The sequence below is a fragment of the Fistularia commersonii genome, chromosome 6, assembly GCF_037954325.1.
Source record: "Fistularia commersonii isolate RoL2024-O1a breed Wild chromosome 6, RoL_Fcom_v1.0, whole genome shotgun sequence".
In the NCBI taxonomy this organism is placed as follows: domain Eukaryota; kingdom Metazoa; phylum Chordata; class Actinopteri; order Syngnathiformes; family Fistulariidae; genus Fistularia; species Fistularia commersonii.
Genome location: NC_141289.1, coordinates 20860266 through 20886670, shown reverse-complemented (window position 1 = coordinate 20886670; position 26405 = coordinate 20860266). Strand labels below are relative to the sequence as shown.

The following is a 26405-nucleotide window of genomic DNA, read 5'->3' as shown; positions in this document are numbered from 1 at the left end:
CGATCGGTGAGGGAATTGATCGATTGGCTGGTGACACCTATGGAGCGGCTGCTTTTTTCGTAGCTTGAAGAAAGCCGTTCAACGGCTTGTCCTTGTGGAAACGACCCGATCCCCTTCCGAATCCTTGTCTGTGACCTGGTTGGATCTGATCAGCATAAGACCCGACCTGTAGCCTTGCTCTGCCGAGTCAAATGCTCTTATTATCGTTTAACAGCGCCCGAGGCCGAGCTGCTGCCTGTTTAGACCATCCTCTGGATATCCAGGGTTCTCTCACGCCGATCTTGGAACACTGCTGGAAAGGTTTGCTGGAGGGAGGCGTCATTTCTTTCAGGCAAAAGGAAGGTCACAATACTGGAAAGGCGATGTCTATGAGTGTTTATTTTTAATTCAACGTTATGAAGAAAGTCAACAAAAGAGTACACCTCATATCGAGGGCTGAGCATCGGTAGCTATTCATCCCCATAAAGATTAGTTTCAAACATACTCCATCTCAATTAATTTCATTCAAATACTCGACTTGCAGAGCTTCGCTCATACATCTGCCACCATGATGTTCTGGATCCAGGACAGGTAGTTGCTCACCCTGACATAGATCCCATACATGTTCTGGTTGGCACATCCTTTCCCCCAACTCACAACCCCGTTGAGGAACCAGGTCTTCTTGTAGCGCGTCACCAGCGGGCCTCCGCTGTCGCCCTCACAAGCATCCCTGCCGCCGGCCCTCAACCCGGCGCACAGCATGTTTCGGGTGATGTTGAGCTGCGTGTGCAGGCGACACTCCTGCAGCGGGACGTGCGGCAGCACCAGGCGTTGCAGGACGCTGGCGGCCGAGCCCAGCTGAGCCATGCGACCCCAGCCGGACACGGTGGATTGTCGTATCGTCGCCAGGGTGCGACCGAAGGAGCTGTTTCTGGCCGGCAGGCAGATGGGGACCACGTACAGGCCCAGCTTGATGGGCCGGTGCAGCTTGAGCATCGCCAGGTCGCTGTCGTAGCTCGACGTGTTGTAGCCGTGGTGGATCAGGACTTTGGAAACTCGACGCTTCTGCTCGGTCTTCTCGTCCTCCTTCTGGTCATGTTCACCTTGAGAGGATGAGGGCCGGTAGGTTAACGTGTCTGCGGAGGTTCCGGGTCATCCCGGTCAGAGTGAATTCCTGTCGGAATCTTCTCGTGGTTGGAAACCGGACTTGAATTTCTTGGCCCCTCATCCGAGACGCTTCTTTGGTTCGGATGGAAAACCCGGCAAACCCGGCAGTTATATTGGAAACTCCTCACGGGCCATTAGAACCGAAGAAGCTTCTCGGATGAGAGTGAAACGTCTTCGAGAGAAGAAACTCAAGTCGAGTTGCCACGACAAGAAAGCAAAATAAAACTCCAGCATTTTTGTCGAAATCTGAACGTCATTGCTCGAAAATGTTTCACTTTATAGTTTCACTGAGACACTTTATAATCTATAGTTTATTTTTATTTCTAATTCTGCCTTTTCTTTTTATGATTTATTACTGTTATATTTTCTGTAACTCTGGCACAACAATTTCCTTCGGGATTAATAAAGTTGTTCTTATCTTATCTTATCTTATCTTATCTTATCTTATCTTATCTTATCTTATATTATCTTATCTTATCTTATCTTATCCCTCAACTGAGAAACTTCTTCAATTCTGACAAACTGAAGAACCGAAACTGGTGAAACGTCTTCGAGTGAAGGAATTCGAGTCCGGTTGCCGCGACCGGAAGATTTTGACAAGAATTCACCGCGACCCGGGTGACTGAGAACCTCCACAAAACTTCAGCATATCCGATTTTCCAATGCTGTCTTTGTAGCATAAAATTCAAGCAAAAATCCTTTTTAAATGAGTTACGTTAACTTGAACAACCTTCTTGAGTCAAGTGTGGCTCAGACATTTTCAGACATTTGAATGGCAGGCATCATGAGACCTCCTGGAGCAGCTGCAGCTAGTTGGCATCCTGACTAGTTAGGACCTGACTAGCTAGTCAGGACCTCCTAATTTCCATCTATAATTTAGCTCGTCTTTCTGTATCTCCTTGTGAATTTGTGGCAACTGTTTGGAAGGTGAGGCTGGTAAACTTGTGCTCAATTCCAATTAAATTGCGAAAAGTTGGTTGTTTTGCCATTTGCACAATTCGCAGATGGCTAATTAATTCATCTAACTAGGAATTTCTTTTGAAAATCTCAAGTTTACACGAGTCAAACAGATGTTTCTGCAATGAAAAATTGCTGCAGCGACTCCTGGGAGGAATAACAACCCTTTCCGTTTGTCTCCGTTGGACGTGAAGGTGCGCTCGGGCCGGTCTAGTTACCGACGACGATATGGAAAACACCGGCGGGTTTCCTCCAGACGCAGTGAGCTGCAGTCAGGATCCACTGAGTGGACAGGACAATGGCACCACATCTGTAGATGTGATTTTCAGTCAGAAGGGCCTAGAGAGGTAGGAGGCATCTTCATCACCATCATTAGCACCATCATCATCACTTGTCATCATCAGTACCGCCATGCTTTATTTCCCATTATGTTCACCACCATTATTCCTCTTTATTACTATTGTCCCGCTCCTCCTCCTCATCATCATCACCTCGTGATTATCATCTTCATCGGATCCCAGTGAGGAGCTGCATGTTTGAGGAGGTTCTCACCTGCCAGGGACAGTGTCCTTTGGGGCAGATCTGCCCGTTCACGACCCGGGGAGTGAACTGGACCAGAGGGCGTCCGCAGGGGACGGGGTCTGCACCGCAAAGCACCAGGCCACATGATCCTGATTACTAAACTGGATATTTTTGTCAGTTAAAATGAACACTCTACTTTTGTTAGCTGTCGTGATAACAATGAGAGTCATTGTAGAGGTAATGATAAACATATAAGCAAGCATAACCTCACAGCGGACCTTCTTTATTTCTTAACTTTTTGATTAAAGAGCTGTCGTGTCCGACAGCTCGGTGACCAGGATGGAGAGGATCAGGAATGAGTCTATCAGAGGAACAGCACATGGTAGATGTTTTGGTGAGAAGGTCAGAGAAGCCAGACTGAGATGGTTGGGTCATGGACAGAGGAGGGATAGAGAATATATTGGTAGACGGATGCTGGAATTGGAGCTGCCAGGCCAGAGAGAAGATTTATGGACGTAGTGAGAGAGGACATGAAGGTAGTTGGTGTGAGAGAGGAGGATCCAGAGAATAGGGTGAGATGGAGAAAGTGGATTCGCCGTGGAGACCTCTGAAGGAAAAAGCCCATAGAAGAAGAAGAATTTGTCACAGGGGTGCAGGACATGTATGACTGAGATAAGGTGATGACTGGGATGGTTTAGACATGAACACTCCTCTGTTCATGTCCAAAACATGGTGAAGATCTGGGTAGAAGGTTGCTGAAGGTGGAGCTGCCAAGCAGGAGGTCTAGAGAAAGACCAAAGAGAAGATTGATGGATGTAGTGAGAGAGGATATGAAGTTAGCTGGTGTGAGAGAGGAGGATCCAGAGAATAGGGTCAGATGGAGAAAGTTGACTCGCCGTGGCGACACTTGACGGGAAAAGCCGAAAGAAGAAGAAGAAGAAGAAGAAGAAGAAGAAGTGTCCGACAGCTGTGGGCGAGGTGGATCTAAAAACCCTCTGTGAGACGTTCTGACCTTGTGGCAGGCAGGTGCTGTTGTCCCGATCCAAATAGTAGCCCGAAGCGCAGAAGCAGATGCGGGAATGATTAGGCGTGTCCCGGCAGAAATGTTCGCAGCCTCCGTTTCTGAAGCGACAGCCGTTGACGGTGGATCGTACTGCACAGAAACACATGCGCCTTCAGCAAGCCTGCGGCGCCACACCCTACGCTTGATGCCGATGCGTGCCTTTATCGCAGTTCAAGCCATGGAATCCGGGCCGGCACTGGCAGGTGTATTTGCTGATCTGTCGAGTGCACGTGCCTCCGTTCTTACAAGGCGATGACAAGCACGGGTCGACGGCTGCCGGCACACAAACGCCAGTCAGAGAAGTTAGTCTGGGTCTTAATGTGTCGTATGTCCGAAGAAGAGTTTTACCTGTGTACCTCCTCCAGAAGGCCTCCTAAAACAAAACATACAAAAAGACTTGGTTTTAGCGCCGAAAACCAGCCTGGGAGGAAACATATTAATTGGTCAAATGTCGAGCAACGGCAGCTAAATGTTTGGCGTTAGAACATTTTCAGCTTGATGGTATCTGAGTCTGCTGGGTGTCGGTTGGTCACCGAACTGTCGTTTAGATATCAGCTGACTTTTCAGCTTCTGAATCTTCTGACTGAACGTTAGGGAACCTGACACTCGATCGGAAGAAACTCTAGTGTAGCCACGTCGATGTAGACTGGTGAAGTTTTGGGGAATGTCCTGTAGAAGAATGTCCTGTAGAAGTTACGCATCTACTCACCAGCTGCTGCGGCAGGGCAAAGATTTCTTTAGCTTCCTCGTAGGAACATTTTTCCTCATGACATTCACGCTCCAGGTTCCCCGTCTTTAACTCTTCCAGGAAGAAATTGGCCCGACGAGTGCGGTGCAGGAATAAGCTTGCCTCGGGCTGGCTCACAAACAGATCTCCTTCATAAAAACAAAAAAAAAAACAAAACTAAAAAATCAGTATATGGAAATACAGATGCAGATGAATTATTCGAACATATATCTAGATATATTTTTGCTTTTCTTCCATGTAATTGGGGGCCTTCAGGGTTGTCAAACTGAAAGCAAATTATTTTCTTCACGCGCTTCGATGTCTTTTTGTGTTTGGACCTTTGCATTTTTGGTGTCTCTTTTTGTTGTCGACGATTCTTAAATCATTTTTACAGATTTAGTCTCTATTTCTACTTCAAGCAACTGTCTCAAGGTAGTTTCCAAACATTTTCATCAAGCTTTTTGAGCACAAGTAATGTTACAGATCCTTCAACATCTCAGTTTAGTCAAAGAACGTAGCCTGGTTCATTTTTGTTATTACCCAAACAATGGAGGTTAGCCGATAGCAGTTAGCATGCTAGTATATCCTTCATCCCCACTGTTGTCTCAGTGGGTCTGCAGGGTTTCAGACGCGGATGAAGACAAGCCCAAGAGGCCACCGAGGTCCAGGACTGACCTTCTGGAAGCCCGGTGCATGCTGGGATGGAGGCGATGAGGAGTCGCAGGAGCAGGAGGAAGAGCGGCGTCGTGACTTCGCTGCTCGCCGCCATGTTTGTTCTGAAATGATCAAAGGTTAGGAAGCGAAACACCAACATCGCTTGAACAAACAGAGGGAAAATGTCCTCAAAAAAAAAAACAAAAAAAAAAACCCTCCCCAATCTTCAAAAGCTCAAATAGAGAGAATGATGTAAAATATTGCCAATCAGGAATTTCTACACGGTCATTTTGGGAAATGTTGTTTTTGTTAATGCACGCGTCCCCGAACACAAATCTTTTGTCTCACAAATCTCCAAAAGTGCTGTAAAAGAGATTCACAAATCACAACATCATGAGATATCTATGGAAGCTCCACCAGAGGCTACCCTCACCCTCACTATGGGCCTTCTCCAAAGGGTAGCCTATTCTTCGGCCCCCCAGACGCAGGTTGGAAGATGGTTCCTGCATGGTCTCCGCTCGCCCTGCGTCCTCGGAGAGCAGTGATCTGACTGGATGGTAGATTTCTAGGACTTCTTTGAGGCGTGATGGTGTCTGGCATTATAGTTCAGGGAGCAAAAGCAGGGGAGTCACTACTGGAGAAGGAGGGTCCTCAGAGAAGCTCTCCTCACAACCTGTGTGGCAGCTTTCTGAATGAGCTGACCAGTCTTTAAGGACTTGTAAGAACTGCCTGACAAGAGAGCGACAGAAGTCCATTCTGGAGGAGACAAGAAGATGAATTTTTGACAGACGACAGTCCTCGATTTATATTTTTATATGGAATCTAAATGACAACTCCTGGTTGAAGATACCTCCCAGGTTTCCAGCCCAGTGAGGCACCACCTGGAGTCATTAGCTGTGATCTTCTTGTGTTGTTTAGAGGCTTCAGCGATCACTTCTGTTTTGTCAGTTAGGCAGTAAGAATCGCTAGTTGACCAGATGTTGATGTCTTTGCCTCAAGTTTAAGAATCAATCATCTGGCTTCAGTGGTGGGTACAACTCAGTATCATCTGCAGAGCATGGAGATCATCTGACGACATCATCTCAGAGAAGTGTATACTGTGCATATAAGATAAGAACAAGATAAGATAAGATAAGATAAGAACAACTTTATTTATCCCAAAGGAAATTGTTGTGCCAGAGTTTCAAGCAAAAACATAACAATAATAGATAATAGTAGGAAGGAGGGAGAATAAGAAATACAATAAAACATAAAGTGTCAAGGTTGAGGCTATCAAGTGTTTTAAGGTCTTAAAAAGTACAAAGATTTGAAGATTCCCTGCGGCTGAAGGAAGAGGAATTAAAAAGTCTGATAGCCTCAGGTAGGAAAGACCTCCTGGTGTTCAGTGGAGCTCCTTGGTGGTATCAGTCTACGACTGAAAGAGCTCTGACAGGACGTCAGTGTCCATGCAGGGGGTGATGGACGTCCATGACCCTGAGGAGCTTCTCTGACACCTGCACCACAGACTCCAGCTCCACTCCCAGGACAGATCCAGCTCTCCTGAGGAGCTTGTTGAGTCTGTTAGCATCAGCTGTCTTGATCCTGCTGCCCAGCACACAACAGCGTAGAAGATGACGCCGGACACCAGCGAGTGGTCAAACATCTGCGGCATGGTCCTGCAGATGTTGAAAGATCTGAGCCTCCTGAGGAAGAACAGGCGGCTCTGACCCTTCTTGAAGATGGCGTTGATGTTCAAAGTCCAGTCCAGTTTATTGTCCAAGTGGACACCCAGGTTCTTGTAGGTGTCCACAATGTCCACTTCTGTACCCCTGATGGTGACCGGATGTATATGGACCGGATATATGGTGAATATGATGTGTGAAGTCCTTCACAGGAGGCGGCAGCTGAAGGTTGTCAGTGTGTTTCCAGATGCCAAACACTCATCCAGACTTCAACTAAACACCTCGATCCTTCTCTCCGTTCTCTCCCCTCCATGAAGCTGGACCTTCTGACGGCTTCATCACTGACTAGGAAAACAATCAATGCATCTATCAAGATAAACAAAGGCTAATAGTGAAACCTTTTATGTGTCTATTCATCTCTTAGGTCATGTTTTGTAACTCAGACACTAAAAACAGATTGATGTGAAAGAAGAAAAGGGGAAAAGACGTCGACAAACCTTCTAGGCTTGGGGTTTTTTTTCGGTTTCGGAAGTGTGTTGACGTGGTTGGAGACGCTTCGGCGGTGGATCGTTGAGATGCTGAGTCGTGTGGTTGGACTGAGGAACCTTCAGGTGCAGGACTGCTCAGACCTGTTCAGCTGAATCAAAATCAGTAAATATAAAACCTTGCAAACTTTGATGAGCCCCACAGATTGGCAGGATCATCTCGTATGTGCTTCGTAAACTTTTTTCAATTTATTGGCAATAAGTTGACCTTTATTTTAGAAAGAGTCCAACACTAATCAATTAGGAGTCATTTAACCAAGAACAGAAGAAATATGTTTGGAACCAAACTTAACAATAAGCAAAAACACAAATAACCAAACGTTCAAATGATTAACTCAGTGCAACGTTTTATTATTCAGATAAATAAACGTGAAACATATAGTGAAATGCATTCAACTTTCTAAGAAGAATGCAGACAGATTTAAAATAAAATAAAAAAATTGTCATGAAAACAAAATTGAGGTTTTAAACGGTGTCATACTTCATGATCCGTGATGGAGGTCTCAACGTCTTACTAAGCTTCTTCCAACTTATAAAAAAAGCTCATTCTACAGGCAGATTTTCATTCAACATGGAAAAAAAGAAGTCAGACTTTTAGAAACAGGAGGACTAAATGTCTTGTCTGTAAACACTGAAAACGCCGGCTGCGTCCCGTCAGATCCGTAGGCGTCTCAGGATGTCGGGGACGGCCTCCTTGCCGTCTTTCAGCTTTTCCCTCCAGCGCTGTGGGACGGCGGCGGCGGCGGCGGCGGCGTGGTAAGACCCTCCGGCCCCCAGCAGGGCCCCCAGCGCCGCACCGCGGTTACAGTTCTCACCTATGGAGGCCGACGGGAAACTTCTGTGAGCTGAAACTCATCTGACAGGGTTGTCAGGAAAAAAACTGGTCCGGTTTTCTATTAGAGTTAATACACTGCTCAAAAAAATAAAGGGAACACTTAAAAAACACATCCTAGATCTAAATGAATGAAATATTCTTATGAAATACTTTGCTCTTTACACAGTTGAATGTGCTGACAACAAAATCACACCAAAATGATCGATGGAAATCAATCGTATCAACCCATGGAGGTCTGGATTAGGAATCACACTCAAAATTAAAGTGTAAAAACAAACTCCAGGCTGATCCAACTTTGATGTAATGTCTTTAAAACAAGTCCAAATGAATGTGTGTTGCTTCCTGAGTGGACACTATGATTTCACACAAGTGGGATTGACTTGGAGTTACATTGTGTTCTTCAAGTGTTCCCTTTATTTTTTTGAGCAGTATAGTTAATTTCCGCTAATTGTGTAAAAATCATCCTGGTTGACTGTGAAGACTCTTGACTATGAAAGATTAGCTTCAATTTGGAAAAATAGGATTAACCAACAAGTATAAAAGACGTTTTCTTGTCTGCATTTGAATTGTTAATGAATGATGGCTTGATTAATGACGACCTTCAGGTCAAACAAAGAAACAAACCTCCACAGTTGGTGTTTGTCAGGATTCCTTCCTCCAGGTCATCGTGGAACTCATGAGCCAAATAAAACATACTGGAGAGAGCGCCTGCAGCAAACACAACCACACAACACAAGCCTTTCAAAATGATACATTTCATTAGATCAGGGCTTCAAACTACGGCCTTATTCGATGCCAAGGGATCCGGACCGGTAAAATCATAGCTTAGTTACCGAGAAGCGACACCAAGTCCAAATGTTTCCTTTGTTTTAGTACAAAGGAGAACAGGGAAATGATAAAGATCTTTATATATAATGAACTGTTCTCTTAAAAAATACATGACAAACAACCAAAGTGAGAGCAATTTCAACAACAGTATGCCTCAGTTCTGTCTTCTCGGTTCTGTTTTGTTGTATTTTCCACCACGGCGAGTCTCATCGTGGCACCGAAACTCGCTGCATCCACACCCAGCAAACAGGTTTCTTATTAACTTCAACCAACAACAAAGAAGTAGTCCATTTATCTTGGAAAACCCTTCACTCCATGTCCTCTTTTCTCTTTTTCGACAGCGACATCTCGCCGCTGAGAGTGTGTCGGGTCCAACGGAAAAGCAGGTCCATTTCTAGGAAGAAGTAAAAATGCTATTTCCAGACCTAGAAGCCGCATTGCTACCGTCTGCTGTAAGTTGTGAGTCATATAGTGTTGTGTGAACTATTGTTAAAAAAAGTAGTTCATGATTTTCATGAATTTTTTTGAATTGGAGATTTGATCCTGGGGCCGGGATGGACCCCCTGGCGGGCCGGTACAGGCCCGCGACCCGTACGTTTGACACCCCTTACTTTGGGTCAACAGCCAGGAGCGTAGGAGAGCGTGGAGAAGAGGTGAAGAAACTGGTTCAAGCAGGTTGGAACGGGTGGAGAAAAGTGTCAGGGGTTCAATGAGATAGAAGAACATCAGCCAGACGGAAAGGAAAGGTGGAGGAGACGGTGGGGAGATGATCTACAAACACTGACTACGATCGAAAGATAGGAAGCAGAGCTGGAGGTTGCAGATATGAAGATGTGGAGGTTCTCTTTGGGAGCGACCAGGATGGAGAGGATCAGGAAGGAGTCCATCAGAGGAACAGCACATGTTAGATGTTTTGAAGAGAAAGATGGTTGGGTCGTGGACAGAGGAGGGAGAGTGGAGATATTGATAGACGGATGCTGGAAATGGAGGTCTAGCGGAAGAAGAAAGAGAAGATGGATGGACGCTGTGAGAGAGGAGATGAAGGTAGTTGGTGTGAGAGAGGAGGATCCAGAGAACAGGATGAGATGGAGAAGGAGACCCTGAAGAGAAAGGCCCATGGGAAGAGAAGAAGAAGAAGAAGAAGAAGAAAAATAATAAGAAGAAGACGAAGAAGAAGAAGTGATCCTATTTACATCGTCCAATGGACACAGTATGAGAAATAACACAACATCTGGCATCGTTTTATCGTTTGATTTTCTGTTTCTACGTGACGTCCTGCAGTGTTCCTGCAGCGCTGCACCGCTCCAGCGGGGCTCCAACCCTGAAACACCTCTGGACCAAAAGGGAAGCAGTACCTTCGGTGTAGCAGGCGATGCCGAGGTGTCTGACGGCGCTCTGATGGACACGAAGTCGTCCCTCGGAGGCGCGAGGAAACGCCGCCGCTCGGGCGCCGTACTTCTGACACACCTCCCAAACGCCGAGCTTCTTCAGCGCTTCCTCCGCCTGCCGCCGCAGATCTGCACCGCCCAGCACGGCGTGCAAGGACCGGCCGTACAGGGACACGTGCTCGGCCACGCCGGGGTGAGGGTGGGTGAGCTTCACGAACTCCACGGCGGCCGACACCTGGAGAGCCGGAGGTCGAAATGAAGAAAACCGGGCGCCTTTTTAAAAAGCCGACGGCAGAGCGAGGTGCTCACCGCTTGATCTTCGTTGGCCGACGCCGACAGCAGGATGAAGGGGAGGGCGGCGAGGAGGCAGCCGATGGCGTCCAGCTGACTGTCGGCGTAGGAAGACCTCAACCGCTCCTGAGAGCGACTTTCTGCAAACTGTAAGACCTGGAAACACCAGGATGAAATCAGAAGATGAGACGTTATTGATCCCTAAAGGGGAGATTCGATTTTGTCGCAGCAACACAACAATAATGATAAAATATGAATAGAAATATATAAATCCACTGCCCTTGTACTTTTAATCTGATCTCATTTTTACTTGTTTCGAGTTTTATCTACTGCTTCCGCACTGTCTTTAATTTAATCACATTTGGACCTGTTTTTAGTTTATCTACTGTTTTTTTTTTTAATTTGTACTGCCAATTGTACTTGTTCTTAGTTTTATCCACCCCCTTGTACTTTTTAATTTGATCTCATTTTTTACTTGTTTCGAGTTTTATCTACTGCTTCCGTACTGTCTTTAATTTAATCTCATTTTCACCTGTTTTTAGTTTATCTACTGTTTTTTAATTTGATCTCATTGTATTGTTGCGCTGTGCTCTGCTTTGCTTCTAAACTTGTCGACCCTGAAAATGAGGGAGACCTCAGTGGTCTTACAAGTATAAATAAAGGTGTGAATGAATGAATGAAAATAGAAGAGACAATTAAAGGGACAAAGACGATAACAAGGATAAAAATAGATAACAGAATGCCGGTGAGGATCACAATTATTTTCAGTAGCTTATAATAAAACACATACATTAAAAAGGTACGATTTATCTGAATCAATTTACAGCTGAGAAAAAACTCGAGCTCCCGTAATGACTTGTTTAATTCACATAAAAAAGACAGAAATTAGACGGACGAAGGAAACCGGTGAAGAACGTGAATACAAATCTTTGAAGAATAAATGTTTTTTACTGACAGGGTCACGTCAAACGCGGACACTGAATTTGGAAGTAGAATCACTGCAGGACCAAAGATGACACAATAAATGGCGTCCAAAATAAAATAAAAGTAAACGGATCAAAACAGAAACCCAGGGTAAAAGTGGGGTTCAGTGAAGGATCAGGAAAACAAATACATACCAAAAATAGGTGACTGTAAAACCTAAAACTGAACAAAGAAACAACGGAAATGCTAACCGGGTGATGGTGACAATAACAAAGATCAACATGTTTCTGAGCGTCTGACCTGCGGAGCCGTCGCTGGCCGGTCCTTCTGCCAGTCTGCGAAGAAGGCTCGGTGGGAGGACTCGGCGTAGGTGTCGTTGTGGGATCCGGGCGTGGTCATGAAGCGGACGTAGTCCTCCAGCACGGCGCCGCGCGCTTCCTGCCGCGACACGTCGGCGAAGCCGGTGAGAACCCGAGCGGCTCGGAGGGCGCAGAGCATGTTCAGCGTGTTGTGGCCTTCCTGCAGACCTGCAGTGAAACAGCGGAGGCTCAGCTCAGGCCGACGCTCACTCCTGGTTTAGTTTCCATGAGAGGAGTTATCGTCACGCGCGGATTAGAAGCAGATACTTTTTTCACACGCTTTGCGGCTTAAACAACGATGCGGCCGATTTGTGCTAACGAGCTTCGCGCCGCCAAAACGTTTAGCCTCGTCACATCGGACCCGTGAAATGAGCGTGAAAATCTGAGGACGTTCAATGGCGACGGAGAAGAAGACGACTTTAACGCTGGAGTAGGACAAAGCAGGGATAGAAAATGGATGGATTGTGTTATTTATTATTCATCTGTTTCAAAGTCAACGTTAGCTTTATCATCAACTCCTCTGCATGTCCAGTACATTCGGAGGAATCGAGAAGACGCTTTTTACAATTCCACAGTAAGTATAAAGTGCACGCAGATATTGACTGATATTTGACGCCATGAAAGAGTAGCAGCAGAATTACTTCTTTTAAGCCCTTTTTGTGTAAAGTTCGGTGCAAAGGTCAGTAGACGTAACATTGACAATATATGGACAAAAGCAGCATGATGGTTTTCTCAATGCAAAGTAGCAGTAGTGCAAAAACGGCAAGTGGAAATGTTTGGATATGTTATCGGAGTCCAGTGCAGACCGGAGGGAGAGATCAGCACCAGCCGTGTTACGGTCGCTGCTCGGAAAAAAGCATTTCCAGCCCGTATTTGTGGATGTTTACCGTACGAATTTAATGAAAAGTAAAGTTTCTATTTAAATATCTCATGTTACAACGTGGACACCTGCGGCTTATAGACAAGTGCAGCCTATATATGTGCATGTTGATTTATTTATCTATTTTTATTTAGATTTTATTTATGTTTTATTTTTTTTAGTATTTATATTTTCATTTATATTTATTCATAGAAAAGTGTGGCTTATTTATGTACACATAGATTTATTTAGGTATTTTTAGCCGGTGCGGCTTCTATTCAGGTGCACTCAATAGTCCAGAAATAACTGTATGTTTACAGGACTGTCTCAGAAAATTAGAATATTGTGATAAAGTTTTTGATCTTCTGTATTGCAATTACAAAACAAAAAATGTCATACATTCTGGATTCATTACAAATCAACTGAAATATTGCAAGCCTTTTATTATTTTAATATTGCTGATTATGGCTTACATCTTAAGAAAACTCCAAAATCCTATCTCGAAATATTAGAATATCATGAAAAAGTAATTTTTGTTTTTTTTAATTGCATTACAGAAGATAAAGAACTTTATCACAATATTCTAATTTTCTGAGACAGTCCTGTATACAAAAAGAGCAGCGCATCAACCACAGGGGACGGGAAGCTGTCGGGTTGAAGCGACAGGATCATTAAAAGCGACACATCTCAAAGGTGGTTCATGGAAAAGGCCGGTTTCGGTCCAGTCGCCACAATAAGAGGTTAATAACTTGGAATGAACGGTGCGATGAAGCGTTACCTTGGTGATAGTGAACACAGCTGCTGGATGACTTCCACAGCCCCAGTTTGTCGTGGAGGATGACATTCCCGACGACTTCGGGTTGCCTGGCGACCGACGAGCTTGCGGAGCGTCCGCTGCCGGCTAAAAGACAAACGCACGTTTGGAATTTGATTTCACAAACACCATGATATCTTTCGACGGCTTAAGAAAACGCCGCCCCTGGGTGCTAATTCTCCAAAGGCCAACAGGGGCCTTTCTTTAAGATAAAAATAAACTTTATTGATCCACGTATCCTGTGCATCTTGTATTTGCAAGTGTATTTGCAGTCCCTATGTCCTCTATTGTAAGTCGCTTTGGATAAAAGCGTCTGCCAAATGCAATGTAATGTAATGTAATGTAATGTAACGTAGTGGAGATTCCTTTGTCACAGCAGTGTAGCAATTATAATGTCAAAAAAAATATATATATGAATATAAATATGAGAATAAATAAAAATAGAAAGGCAAGACAGGATAGAGCAAGACAAAAAAAAAACAAAACAGCGAATAAATAGACAGCAGATAAGTAGCTAACAACAACAACAACAACATGGGCAACATCAAGGAACAGTGAGGGTGAAAAATACACAACCAGAACCAAACAACAATATAAATAGAGTGACGTTATGTATGTAATAGAGCTTTATATTCTCGAACAAGATGGAAAATGTGTCAGTGTTGTGTGTGTTCTGTCCGCGGCAGGAATCTGACCGGTGTTGGACAGGCTCAGGATGCTGCTGGGATGTTTCGTCTTTGGCGCTCGGAAGCAGGAGATCCAGCCGCCGAAGTCATCCCAGATGTCCCTGACGTTGTAGTACCAGTGGGCCGGCATGGACATGGCGTCGGCTGCACAGGCGGCCCACAGCGCTTCGCCCACCGCCTGCCGAACCTGCGACATGCTGACGGTACCTGGAACATCACGCGTTACACGCACTGTCTTTATTTGAAAGGCCTGACCTGCCTTTTCCACCTTTCAAAAAAACTTTTTTTATCCCCGGGGAGCAATTTAAAGCAAGTTGGAGCAGCGTAGCATGGATAAGAGAAATAATAATACAACAATAAAAGATAGTATTAAAAATGAAGAATGAAATTGAATGATACTTAACACAAATTAAATGAAACAACCTATTATTTTAAACTGTGCATGGAAGGTCCAGTGAAACTTGTCCGTCTAAGAAGTGTCTAGTATTAAAAAGCACCAGGATTCCCTACAAACCAGAGATCTTTACATTAGTGTTGCATAAGACAGAAATTATAAATTAAAAAGACGTTTTGTTTACAATTTTATTTCTAAATTAAATGACAGTAAGGTGCAAAGGGAAATGTGCAACGCTACAAGTTTGATGCAAAATAGAAAAGAAGTGCAAGAGAGTCGTCATGCGCTGATAATATGAAAATCTTGATGTATTGTACATATTAAAAGCATTGATTATGATCATTGTCATTCATTTTCTTTGTATCTTTCTACCTCTCAGTTTGTGACGGTGGTTATGACATAGCAATTCTCGCCTTACGCAACTTTTATGTATGTGGTGCAGCGACACTCTTGCATAACCCCCTTTCTTAACATCGAAAAATGCAAATATTCTCCCATCTTAATTGTTTTTTTTATTTCATTTTCAAATCGTTCAATGTACTATAAACTATAAAGTTAAGACACAAATTCAGACTTCTCGTCGTTTAAATGAGATGAGATTGGAATGGAGAACAACTCGTGAATATTTGGCCAAAAAGCAGAAGGTGAGTCCTTACCTGTTTGTTCCTGCAGACGCGGAAACCACCTGGCCCTGGAACACACGCCGCGCCCGGGGTCCTGGTCCTGGTCCTGGTCCTGGTCCTGGTCCTGGTCCTGGTCCTGGTCCGGGACTTGCAGCCTCACCGGCACTTTGACGTTTTCATAAGTCTCCCGCGGTGAAAATGAAAAAAAAACAAATACAACTTGCGTAACTTCGTTGACACTTGGTTACGAAACGGCGCCGGAAGCGGCGGCGGGAGAGCGAAGCCCCGGCAGGGTGAAGCCCCGGAAGGGTGAAGCCCCGGGCGGTCGGGCGGTCGGTCGGTCGGTCGGCGCGGCTCTGGTGCCTCGGAAGCGGCGAGCCGTGATGCAGAATCGAAAAGCTGCAGATGTTCGGAGCCCCTCCGTTCGTACGGCCGGAGGTCGACCAGGGATGGCGGGCGGCGGGGGACAAAAAGGCCGCTCCTATGGCCGAGCACATGCAGTGCCGCGGAAACACAAAACAGTCAAGGGTTTGCTTTTAAAAATCGTATTGCGATGCAGGATTTGCTTTCCTGTGTAAAGACTTCAATGTTTATTACATCTTTTCTTCATTTTAAAATGGCGTTTCCATAAAATGCATGCAGTTACTTTATTAAACTAAATGGAAACATCAGCAACGGGCAGCAAAGGGGAAGCATACAGTATATTTTAAACTTTATCATTTTTAGATGAACATTACTTATGAACTGTTTGTGAAGTTTAAATCTAACTCTTGTAACAGCTGTGAGACACAGACAGCCAGGTGTTTTAAGGGGAAAAGGTTTGAGATTCTGACTTAAGGTCAAGCTCCAGACATGGAGCCCTCCCGTCGGTCCTCATCTACAGCGACCTCGGCGAAGCCTCTCTGCCTGCCTGCTTCTCTCTGACTCCCTGAAATGCCCGAGCAGAGCCAATAAGTCTTTGGATGCAGAAAACCCCCGGCCTCTGGCCGCCACCCGCTTCATCCACTCCCTGCCCATACAACTGGTGAAAACAAACACAACAACATGAGGGTGTGTGAGGAGTGTCCAGAACAAGCTGAAAGGAGGAGATAAGGAAAGTAGAATACTGCTACCAGTACGCCTGGAAAGGCCTTAAATTGTTACCTAGAAATAAAGAATCATCAATAGTGAGTCTGTGTGTCATGTAAAAATGCTGTTTTATCTCTCGCATTATTCAAATTTCAGCTGTGCATTTTGCACAGGGTGATATGGGATAATTATAACAAAAAACGCGTTTTTTATCATCATATTTTCCAATCCTTTGTTAATACTATTGTTATTTTTCTGTTTGGCTGAAAACAGACACACCTGCCGCTTGTGCATTGCTGCAGTACCACCGCCGACCAGCGGGGGGCGCTGTAGTCACGCCAAACACCAAATTAAACAGTCAACGAAGAAACTATAGAAACGTGTGTAAAATATCACAGATCAAGTTAACTTTTTAAATGGACAGACTGCAAACATTGTTACTTGTCGCTATCCGCCACAACCGAATATGATTAAAATGTCTCGATTCGCAATTGCTATGTAGAGACGTCAAAAGTACGGTGCCCGGGAGGACTCCTATCGCACTTGCGTGTCGCCGGCGCTCTACCCGCAAACGCGAAAAATAACTCATTATTTGTCGGAAGTGCCACAAATTAACAAAATACATCGTTTTCTGGAGGATTTTTGAACATTAGTAAGCGGCTACATGACGTGTGAGCTGACCGGAGTGTTGTGCTCTTTTTCTTTTACGATTTTTTTTCTTCACGAGAGGCATTAGCAGCTAAGTTAGCGACATGGGTGAATGAACAAAAAGCAGCCAAATTGCATTTAAACGTAACCTCGTATGTTAACACCACCTCCGCAAAATACCCGACAGATATGGACCTGACTGGTTAAATCAATCCGTGAAGGAGTATTCGTCTGCACCCATGTTTCAGTCTGGAGATCGCAAAGTTTGCATTGCGTTAGCAGCTAACTGCTAGCTACGTAGCTCCAATGGACGTCGAGGAGGAGCCTCTGGATCCCCGAGATGTCGGTGAGGTTTTGGAAATTTAAAAACCAGTCGATTTTATTTTTAATTGCCATGACTTTTGCATTTTAAGCTACTTTGTTTGGACCCCAAATTCATTCAGACTTTTGTCGGGTCTAATATCAAATCAGTGAAGGTTCATGATGAAGCCAAACATCCAGTCGCCCCAGAAAAGCACCAAAATCCTCCGATTGTTTCGTCTCAGCATCAGATAATTTCTCTTTTAAATCACCGAGTAAAACAGACCGTCTCAAAAAACCGATTTGTTTATGTTTTCACTGTGTCTGGTTCAGATTTGGGCAGTTAAGATGTGTTCCTGATGGAGAATATCAGTAGAAACAGGCTATTTCAAGTTGACATCAATCACCAGCTTTTTGCAACTGCTTTTTCTTTTTTTATCAAATTGATCTGATAAGAATTTTAATCATTACTATCTCTGCTGTAATGCAATCAAGGTCTGCCATGTGTTTTGGCCTGAATGGAGTCTGGATGATCTGATCTGGCCTCTGATTGTGTAGATCTGGCCCGGAGTTAATCTTATTTTGTCTGGTTTTTGGCCGCTTTAATCGGGATGTGGGTTGATGTTGTTGTCAGACGTGGCAGCGTCATGTCATTTCACCAAAACCCACATTTCATTTGCCTGCTCACATAGATCTTGTGAATGAAATGCATTCTTTATTCCCGTCCAACTCAGCCTCTCCTTGTTTTTGTCAACCAAAACAGCTGGTTGATAAGAGGACGTCAAACACGGTCAAGTAGCTGTCCTGCGTTCATCGTTTGCTGCACAGAAATATTTTAGTTTCTGTGATGATGTTGAAGAGAAGAAAAGATGATTGATAATTAACTGCCATAATTATTTTTCAGAAATCGCTGTAATATTATTTTGATTTCACATTACTTTGTGGTCCAAGTGGACCATTCTCTTTAGCAGGAAGAACTTTCTTCTGTTTTTTTGCCCTTTTTTTTGTGTTTTTTTAATTTTTCTTTTGTTATTTTTTTTCTTTTCGTATTTCCAGAGCGAGCCAAAGCCTTCTGGGCTCAGGAGGACGTGGACCAGGTCTTCAAAGGAGTCTTTGGGTATCTGGATCACCTGCGAAGCGCCTTGAAGACCAATGCAGCAACGGACAAAGGTGTTCCCGCTCTTTAGTGGAGATGAGGCTCCGCCGAGGACTTCCGTGTCTAACCTGTGGTTTTGGTTCAGAGCGGGTCCTGGTCCTGAAGCTGCTGGACTGTTTGGACTGGTGTGTCCTGTCTCCGCCAGCACCGTCCCAGGTGGTCCAAGTTGTCATCGGTGCAGGTGAACCTCTGCCACAGATACCAAACCGTCACGGTCAATTTCCCAGTTTCAACGAAGCTCATGAGTTTATTTGTCTTAAGATGACGCCCTGCGAGGCCCCGCCATGTCTTCGCCCCCGAAAGCCAACGCCGCAATCACCGCCGCCACGAGCAGCCCCGCCACCGCGCCGCCTTCGCCCGCCGCCAGCCCTCCCGCGGGCCGCGAGGAGCTGCTGCCACCGCTGACCCCAGTGCAGCTGCAGTACCAGCTACACAGCTGCTCCAAGGTGAACCCGCGCTCAGAATTTAAAATAGCTGCCGCATGAGGACTTGTTAACGTTGCCTGTCTGTCCAGGCCTGCCTGCCCGGCTTACCGAGCACGCATCATTCTCCGCCTCCCTTCTGGGGTCAGAACCCTCTGAAAGTGCCGCTGCTCTGCGGCTTCAAGAGGCTGAGTGCCGTGCTCATGGCACAGGCTGGCGACGCCGCAGAGGAGCAAGAAGAGGTGGAGCAAACCGGGCCGGACGAAGAGGAAGAGGCGGCGGGCAACATTCTTTACAAAGCACCTTGTGGGCAGAGCCTCCGTAATCAGGACGATGTGCTACGCTACCTTTTGGCCACGGAGAGCTACGACGTCCTGCAGGTGGGTTTGTTGAGGAGTGTAAAATATTGATTTGAATTCTCATCATTTCTAGTCTTCTCTGCCTGCGATCATCAGCCTGTTTGAGGTGTCCCAATATGGAAAGGCTGAGGATGCAGGGCCTAGATGAATATTTCAAAACAATGACCCCTTCGCAATGTTTTGGTCCATTGGATAGCTTCAGTTAAGCCTTTGCGGGCACATGTGCGTGCACACGACGATTGTTTTCGCATAAATCAACAACACCAGCCCTGGGCCACCTCAGGAAACCTCCGCTCCACCCCATCGTCGGGTTATCTCCGCTCCTTCCCCACCGACGCCGTCATTCAGGGTTTGCGAATGCATTCAGTGCACGCTGGTGAGGAGACAGAAGACCCGTGGAGCTGGAGGCGGTGTGTCACCCTCCTGGCTGAAGGTCTGCGCTGATTGGACGGCTCCCATCGTGTACGGATTTGCAGTAGATCACTTCAGCTGTGTAAAGTGGCTCATCAGAGGCGGCGATGAGTTTGCATGCAGACTCAGTTGAACAGCTGATCCTCTGGAGCTGGATCTGCTCAAGACTGTGGACTTCAAGAGGAAGCCCCTCCATTGGCTACTGTAGAAACACGGAGGCTCCTGGGAGCCGTTGGCATCCAACATCCACAACGTGACGGATGCCCGACAGGTGATATAACGTAAGCCGGTTGCCTACTCAGGAGCCGTATTCTTCCAGAGTCAGGAAGCGGCCGTAAATGTCACTGTTGGCGAGGAAGGAGGTACAGATCGATCACTATCGCTAAGACCGCTTTTTCACCCCACAAGCCATCAATCACGCTGCTAAACACACCGATCCCCAGAAAATCTTAAATATCATATTATGTTAACAATAACATGACTTCCTCAAAAAACACACTACTTCCTGAACAAAATGTCAACCTTGTATCATTTCAAGTCACCACGTATTACCAGTGTGTGTGCTGCTCCCTGGTCATGCTATAATGGACATACTGTACGACGACAGGTTTTATTTTTTTGTCTTTGCACTGTTACACTCACCCAGTATACTACCCGACCACATTTGCACTTTATATCATTGTATTTTGTATAACCTATAGACCTTGAGATGAGATGAGAACAACTTTATTTATCCCGATGGAAATTGTTGTGCCAGAGTTTCAAGTAAAAACATAACAGTAATAGATAATAGTAGAAAGGAGGAAGAATAAGAAATACAATGAAATATAATGAAATACAAATTGTCTTAACTGTAACTACAAAGATTTGATTTGATTTGAAGATTCCCTGCGGCTGAGGGAAGAGGAATTAAAAAGTCTGATAGCCTCAGGTAGGAAAGACCTCCTGTGGCGTTCAGTGGATTAAAAAGCGGATTCACGTCGGTCCAAGAAGTAACCGAAAACGAGAGCCTTTGTTTGTGTGCCGATGCGTGTTCAGTAAAGCTGGTTGTGACTAATAACGATATGACTCCTATTCTGGAGCGACTTGATTAGCATCATCTTACCAGCCGAATTGGCATGTTTATGTGTGTGTCTCTCCTCCAGGTGGACTTCTTCACGTTCAACCCCGCCGTGCGTGTCGACGCCCCCGCGGTCGCAGGCCCGAAGCAGCCCGAGGTGGATCTCAGCAGGGGTCTGGAGCCGACGCCGGTGGAACTGTGCGTGACCCCCGGCGAGGGCCAGCCCGTGGATTTCCGCTACAGGAAGGATCGCTGGCCACACGGCTGCTTCCTGAGCCACAGAGGCACGCTGTTCAGCGCCTGCTGCGACTGCGCAGACGGCTGCAGCGACGCCCGGAGCTGCGCATGCATCGCCATGACCGCCCAGGGGCAGCGTTACACTCACCAGAGGCTGACGGAGCCCGTACCATCAGGGTGAGTCCGCTTGAGAAAACTAATTTCAATGCTTTACTTCTACTCTGGGGAAAAAAAAAAAAAAAAAGTTGATCTTATTCTTTATCTGAGTTATTTTAATTGAATAAATTGTTCCGTAAAATATACCATCATTTGTGGACTATTGAGCGCAGCTGAATATAAACTAAAAAATTAAAAATGTATGTGTACATATAAAGGCCGAAATTGTCTATAAGCCTCAGATGTCCACGTTGTAACATGAGATATTTACACAAATTTTTTTTTTTTTTTTTTTACGTTTAATGAAATCCATAGCAGTAACATTCACACCTATGTACTGCTCTGGAAAAAAAGGGTGATTTTTTTTTTTTTCTTTATCGGAGTCATTTTAATTGAATAAATTGTTCCGTAAAATATAATGTCATTTCTGGACTATTGAGCACAGCTGAATATAAACAAAAAAATGAAAAATCTATGTGTACATATAAAGGCCGCACTTGTCTATAAGCCTCAGGTGTCCACGTTGTAACATGAGATATTTACACAGAAACATTTTTTTTACTTTTAATGAAATCCATAGCAGTAACATCCACACATACGTACTGGAAATGCTTTTTTCCGAACAATGGCTGTTACGCAGCTGACGAAAAAGATGAAGAATAAATAACACAATCCTTCCATTTTCTATCCTGCTTTACCCTCTACCAGCTGATGGCTGTCTTGGTCTTCCTCCTGCTCACTAAAACCGTTAAAGTCGTCTTCTTCGCTGTCAGAATTGACTTTCACTCTTATTTCATGGGTCCGATGTGACGAGGCTAAAGGTTTTAGCAGCGTGAAGCTCGTTAGCACAAAAAAAGTCCATAAATTAGCCACATGGTCGTTTAAGCCGCAGCGTTCAAAGGGTGGTAAAAAAGTAGCTGTTGTACAGGGTACATAGCCGTGTAAAACATGAAGGGAACTGATGATGATATATTGAATAATATGAAAACAATCTGTGTGTCTGTGGTGTGAATGTGCCAGTATATATGAGTGCGGGCCGTGGTGCGGCTGCGACCGCGCTCGCTGCCAGAACCGTCTTGTCCAGCGGGGAATCCGGGTGCGTCTGCAGGTCTTCCAGACGGCCCGGTGCGGCTGGGGCGTGCGTTGCCGTGACGACGTGGACGCGGGGACATTCGTGTGCGTTTTCGCGGGTGAGATTTTTTTTTTCTCCTTCAATTCCAAGCGTTTACGGCAGGGGTGTCAAACTCATTTCTCATGGCGGGCCACATACGGCCAAGGTAGATGTCAAGTGGGCCGGACCGTTAAAATAATGGCATACTCAGCAATAAATAACCAAAATATCATGTCTTTCCTCTGTTTTGGTGTAAAGAAGTACAAGGACATGAGGAAAATCTTGGAATTTCATGAACAATCCCTTTACAAAACATTTCATGAAACACCTGATGAGTCTCATAGTGGCGCCGAATATTATATTCTTTAAATACCGAAACTTGTTGCAAACACGGCAAGCACGAAGGTTTCCCGTGCGTCTCCGTAAATAAATAGGACGTAGTCCGTTTTTCTTTGAAAATTCTACACTCTAACTACTTTTCTCTATTTTGATAACGACATTTTGGCTAATGAGGGCGTAGCGGGGAGGTGGAGAACAGGGTAGAAACAACGTCATAACAAGCAGCAGGTGGTGCATTGATGACGTCTGCTGATTGGTTCGTCTCAGTGATGCCGTCTACGCTGACCAAAATAGTGCCCTTCTTAGCGGAAAATTCTTGATTTGCATTTAATTAAAAAAAATAAATCCTTGTCTTTTATGCATTTTTTCACTTTCAAATTATCCTGCGGGCCTGGTTGAACCCCTTTGCGGGCCGGTTCCGGCCCGCGGGCCGTATGTTTGACATCCCTGGTCTACGGCCTCGGCTCACGCCGCGTCGCCCGCAGGCGTGATCTTACGGAGGGCCCAAAGTCCCAGCGAGACGCCGCCCCCGAAGCTGACCCGGGCCGACCTGCCTTCCGACGATGAGGTGGAGGTGGTCACCGAGTGGCTGGCGCCGCCGGTGCTGGAGGGGCGGAGCAACCTGCTGGAGTCGCCCCCGCCCACCTCACCTCCGCTTCACGTCCCCGTCATCCAGAGGCCCGCGGACGTCACGGCAGCTCAGGACCGGGAAAAGGTGATTCTTCCATGGCTGGTCCCGCGGGGGGAAGATGGAGCCTCCCGTCTTTCCAGGGCGGAAACAGAAACGGACAGGCAGCCATTTGCTCGCACATTCGCACATCGGGCCAATTTTCCAAATTTGCTCTCTGAGGATTATTGATTATTATTACATTTGGCAGACGCTTTTATCCAAAGCGACTTACAATAGAGGACATAGAGACTGCAAATAACACTTGCAAATACAAGATGCACAGGAAATATACAGAACAGTAAGCTTGGGTTAGTGAGTTTTTTTTTGTTTTTTTTTTTTGACAAAGACGTACACAAACCTACACACACACACACACACACACTGCATAGCCTAACTTTGTGCCTAACCTGATCTGGGGCATCAGCGCAGTAAATAGTCCTGAAAGAGAGCAGTTTTTACCTGTTTCCTGAAGGTTGAGAGAGATGATGCTAGTCTTGTTGCTTCCGGAAGTTTGTTCCACCACTGAGGTAGTAGAACTGAGAACAGTTTTGCCTGAGATCGCTTAGAGCGAGCAGAAGGTACTGCTAGTAGGTTTGTATCAGAGGAACGCAGCTCTCTGCCGGGAACATAAGGTCTTATCATTTGGTTCAGATATGCTGGACCTGTTCCTGAGGTGGTTTTGAAGGCCAGGTCAGGACCTTGTGCTCGATCCTGGCAGCTGCTGGATGAGCAGAGGTGTAACATGAGCCCTTTTGGGTTGAGTGAATACCAACCGTGCTGCAGCATTCTGGACCATCTGCAGTGGTTTTATTGCACATAATTTTGGTTTTATTATGAAGAACTGATTTTGATAACTGATAGACCAAGATTGATGGGCATAGCTAGAGAGGATAGGAAGGTAGTTGGTGTGAGAGAGGAGGATCCAGAGAACAGGGTTAGGAGGTGGATTCATGGTGGAGACCCTGAAGACCCTAAAGACCAAAGGAGGAGAAGAAGAAAGATTATTATTGATTTCACCTCAGGATAGGGACAATAACTGTATTGGTTATTTTTGTAATTGTGTGTGTGTGTGTGTGTGTGTGTGTGTGTGTGTGTGTGTGTGTGTGTGTGTGTGTGTGTGTGTGTGTGTGTGTGTGTGTGTGTGTGTGTGTGTGTGTGTGTGTGTGTGTGTGTGTGTGTGTGTTCACCAGGCCTTGGCTGGAGGTTCTGATGCTCCCTCAGGTAGGACAGACGGAGCCCTAAGACAAGATCTTTTTTTTTTTTTGAGTTAACCTGAGAAGCAGCTCACCTGGTCTCTGCTGGTCAGGTGATTCTTTTGAATTGCAGAGGAAGGAGGTTACCATGACAACCAGCATCTCTGAGGTCAACGGCTACCTGGCGGAGAACGCCAGGGGTTTGAAGAGGAGGATGAACCCAGAAGACCTTTACATGCTGGATGCCAGGAAGGAAGGAAATGTCAGCCGCTTTTTCAACGTACGTCACGTTTGCTTTCGTGCACGTTCGTTCCGAATGTCCTGGCATTGACCTTTGACCTCGCATTGACCCCTGCAGCACAGCTGCGACCCCAACCTGTTCATCCAGCACGTCTTCACCGACTGTCACGACCCAGAGTTCCCGGTGGTTGCCTTCTTCACCAGCAGGTGAGCAAACCTAGCGAGCAGTCTTTATTTGCAAAATCATAGTTGTAATGTGTGTGTGTGTGTGTGTGTGTTGTCAGGGCGGTGAAAGCTGGCACGGAACTGACCTGGAATTACTCGATGGACCTGCAGGGAGGCTCGCTGAGGAGAAAGGAAGTGTCCTGTCTGTGCAGCAGCGACGGCTGTCAGGGACAATTTATCTTAGAGGAGAAACTGTGCGAAGCGTGCGGCGTGGAAAGTTGAGGCGCCGCCGTCTCATTTCAACCCACTCCGATGTCGTCGTCATGGAACTATTATTGTTTATAATCTTCCTGTGTCATTTCTTTATTAATATAACTGTTGTTTCCAAAATTTGGTTGATTAAAATACATTTGGAAAAAAAACAAACACACTGATGACTGATACCATGAAGACGAAGGCGGGCGGCTTCTGAGCTGTGCTGAGTCACACACTCCTCCAGAACGCCCAGCATGCATCTGCATATCTGATGCAAAAACTTCTTTTGTTTTTTTTTCCCCCGACGTTTTAAATGTGTCTATGTCCAGTTCAAGAACAAGTCCATACTTTTTAATGCCAAAATGAAAAAACACTAGATTTTTTTTTTTTTTTTTTTTACAGATGTACATCCATGAAGGGGTGTATTGAGCCCTCACTTGAGTTTGAGTCGGTGCTTCGTGTCGATCCCAGCTTAGAATAACACCACATATTTATCCGGCTTGTCCTTTTCACACAGGATGTCCTGTTTTTCCGTCTTCCTCTGTGACCCAACGCACACAAACCTTTCAAATGATGTCAAAGAAACGAAGCATCAGCTTATGTTGACTTTTTCAGCGGTTTGCGCTGCTCTAGTTTATCCGATGGTTTCAGTAGATCTCTGTTGGACCGCCTCGGCCGACCGACCGCTGCAAACAACGGACCGCTTCCAAACAGCAGTTCTGGAGACGCTTCGGTCCAATCTCAACTATCTCATCGTCATCCTTCCACGTGTCCAAGGCGTAGACTCTCCAGGTCGATCCCTGTTGGAGAGTAACTCTAATTCATGCTGGTCTAGACCAGGGGTCGGCAACCCGTAACACCCAAAGAGCCATTTGGACTCGGTTTCCTCGGAAAAGAAAACTCTGGGAGCCGCAATTACTTTTTGACGTCTAAAATAAAGGTACCACTGTATATATTGCTTTTTATTACCTTTACACTTTGTATAAACAAGTGTGTAGTGTGTTGCTTCTGAAATTCACAAAGTATTACGGAGAAAATAAAATTTTATTTATGTAATGAAGTCATTTTGAGCTTTAGGCTTTCAGAGCGTGTAGCGGAGCCTTGACCTGAATTTTAAAAATAAATCGGGAAAAAAAATCACTGTGTCAGTAAACAAAAAATAAATATTTGCAAAATATCTTCCTAAATATCTATTTTACCTGGTTTATGGGACTTCTGCTCCTGAACTTCTACACACAGCATCTGCAAATCAGGACCAGCTGGTGGGCATACCGGCTTATTTTGAGCGGCGAAAAATAATAAATATAATTTTATTTAATATTTCAAGATCACAATAATC

General features: G+C 45.4%; 3 protein-coding genes across 7 annotated transcripts; 1 reads left to right on the top strand and 2 right to left on the bottom strand.

The window, feature by feature from the left end:
• Positions 1 to 358: 358 nt before the first annotated feature.
• Positions 359 to 5215, bottom strand: f7l (coagulation factor VII, like). 2 transcript variants are annotated; one of them, XM_086148651.1, is made up of 8 exons: positions 5091 to 5215; positions 4398 to 4564; positions 4037 to 4061; positions 3848 to 3961; positions 3638 to 3778; positions 2656 to 2744; positions 2322 to 2442; positions 359 to 1082 (listed from the first exon to the last, which is right to left on the bottom strand). In XM_086148651.1, exons 1-8 carry the CDS (start codon positions 5182 to 5184, stop codon positions 532 to 534), a joined length of 1302 nt encoding a protein of 433 aa, XP_086004777.1. In that variant the 5' UTR covers positions 5185 to 5215; the 3' UTR covers positions 359 to 531. The 2 variants fall into 2 exon arrangements, with proteins under 2 accessions (XP_086004777.1, XP_086004778.1); XM_086148652.1 differs by having other exon boundaries at positions 4398 to 4561; positions 5091 to 5199.
• A 2387-nt stretch (positions 5216 to 7602) lies between these two features.
• Positions 7603 to 16715, bottom strand: LOC147233644 (uncharacterized). 2 transcript variants are annotated; one of them, XM_086148643.1, is made up of 8 exons: positions 15310 to 16715; positions 14269 to 14466; positions 13538 to 13660; positions 11842 to 12068; positions 10636 to 10773; positions 10294 to 10561; positions 8735 to 8818; positions 7603 to 8090 (listed from the first exon to the last, which is right to left on the bottom strand). In XM_086148643.1, exons 2-8 carry the CDS (start codon positions 14453 to 14455, stop codon positions 7930 to 7932), a joined length of 1188 nt encoding a protein of 395 aa, XP_086004769.1. In that variant the 5' UTR covers positions 14456 to 14466; positions 15310 to 16715; the 3' UTR covers positions 7603 to 7929. The 2 variants fall into 2 exon arrangements, with proteins under 2 accessions (XP_086004769.1, XP_086004771.1); XM_086148645.1 differs by having other exon boundaries at positions 10636 to 10764.
• Positions 15107 to 25235, top strand: setdb2 (SET domain bifurcated histone lysine methyltransferase 2). 3 transcript variants are annotated; one of them, XM_086148641.1, is made up of 12 exons: positions 16727 to 17338; positions 18349 to 18462; positions 18534 to 18629; positions 18710 to 18894; positions 18963 to 19250; positions 20786 to 21114; positions 22114 to 22283; positions 23029 to 23258; positions 24404 to 24434; positions 24520 to 24686; positions 24765 to 24853; positions 24931 to 25235. In XM_086148641.1, exons 1-12 carry the CDS (start codon positions 17299 to 17301, stop codon positions 25091 to 25093), a joined length of 1902 nt encoding a protein of 633 aa, XP_086004767.1. In that variant the 5' UTR covers positions 16727 to 17298; the 3' UTR covers positions 25094 to 25235. The 3 variants fall into 3 exon arrangements, 2 of the variants coding, with proteins under 2 accessions (XP_086004768.1, XP_086004767.1); XM_086148642.1 differs by lacking the exon at positions 16727 to 17338 and adding an exon at positions 15107 to 15297 and having other exon boundaries at positions 18349 to 18629; XR_015106304.1 differs by lacking the exon at positions 24931 to 25235 and having other exon boundaries at positions 16723 to 17338; positions 24540 to 24686; positions 24765 to 24851.
• Positions 25236 to 26405: the final 1170 nt, after the last annotated feature.

Bases quoted from the DNA above. Each gene is read 5' to 3' on its own strand.
- f7l (XM_086148651.1), bottom strand. From the start codon at position 5,184: ATGGCGGCGAGCAGCGAAGTCACGACGCCGCTCTTCCTCCTGCTCCTG. The intron at 4,565-5,090 runs GTCAGTCCTGGA...GTTTTTATGAAG, and splicing joins ATGCACCGGGCTTCCAGAAG to GAGATCTGTTTGTGAGCCAG. The intron at 4,062-4,397 runs GTGAGTAGATGC...GTTTTGTTTTAG, and splicing joins TTGCCCTGCCGCAGCAGCTG to GAGGCCTTCTGGAGGAGGTA.
- LOC147233644 (XM_086148643.1), bottom strand. From the start codon at position 14,455: ATGTCGCAGGTTCGGCAGGCGGTGGGCGAAGCGCTGTGGGCCGCCTGT. The intron at 10,774-11,841 runs GTCAGACGCTCA...TGGTGTTTCCAG, and splicing joins GGCCAGCGACGGCTCCGCAG to GTCTTACAGTTTGCAGAAAG. The intron at 10,562-10,635 runs GTGAGCACCTCG...CCGGCTCTCCAG, and splicing joins CGGCCAACGAAGATCAAGCG to GTGTCGGCCGCCGTGGAGTT.
- setdb2 (XM_086148641.1), top strand. From the start codon at position 17,299: ATGGACGTCGAGGAGGAGCCTCTGGATCCCCGAGATGTCG. The intron at 18,630-18,709 runs GTGAACCTCTGC...ATTTGTCTTAAG, and splicing joins CCAAGTTGTCATCGGTGCAG to ATGACGCCCTGCGAGGCCCC. The intron at 24,854-24,930 runs GTGAGCAAACCT...GTGTGTTGTCAG, and splicing joins GTTGCCTTCTTCACCAGCAG to GGCGGTGAAAGCTGGCACGG.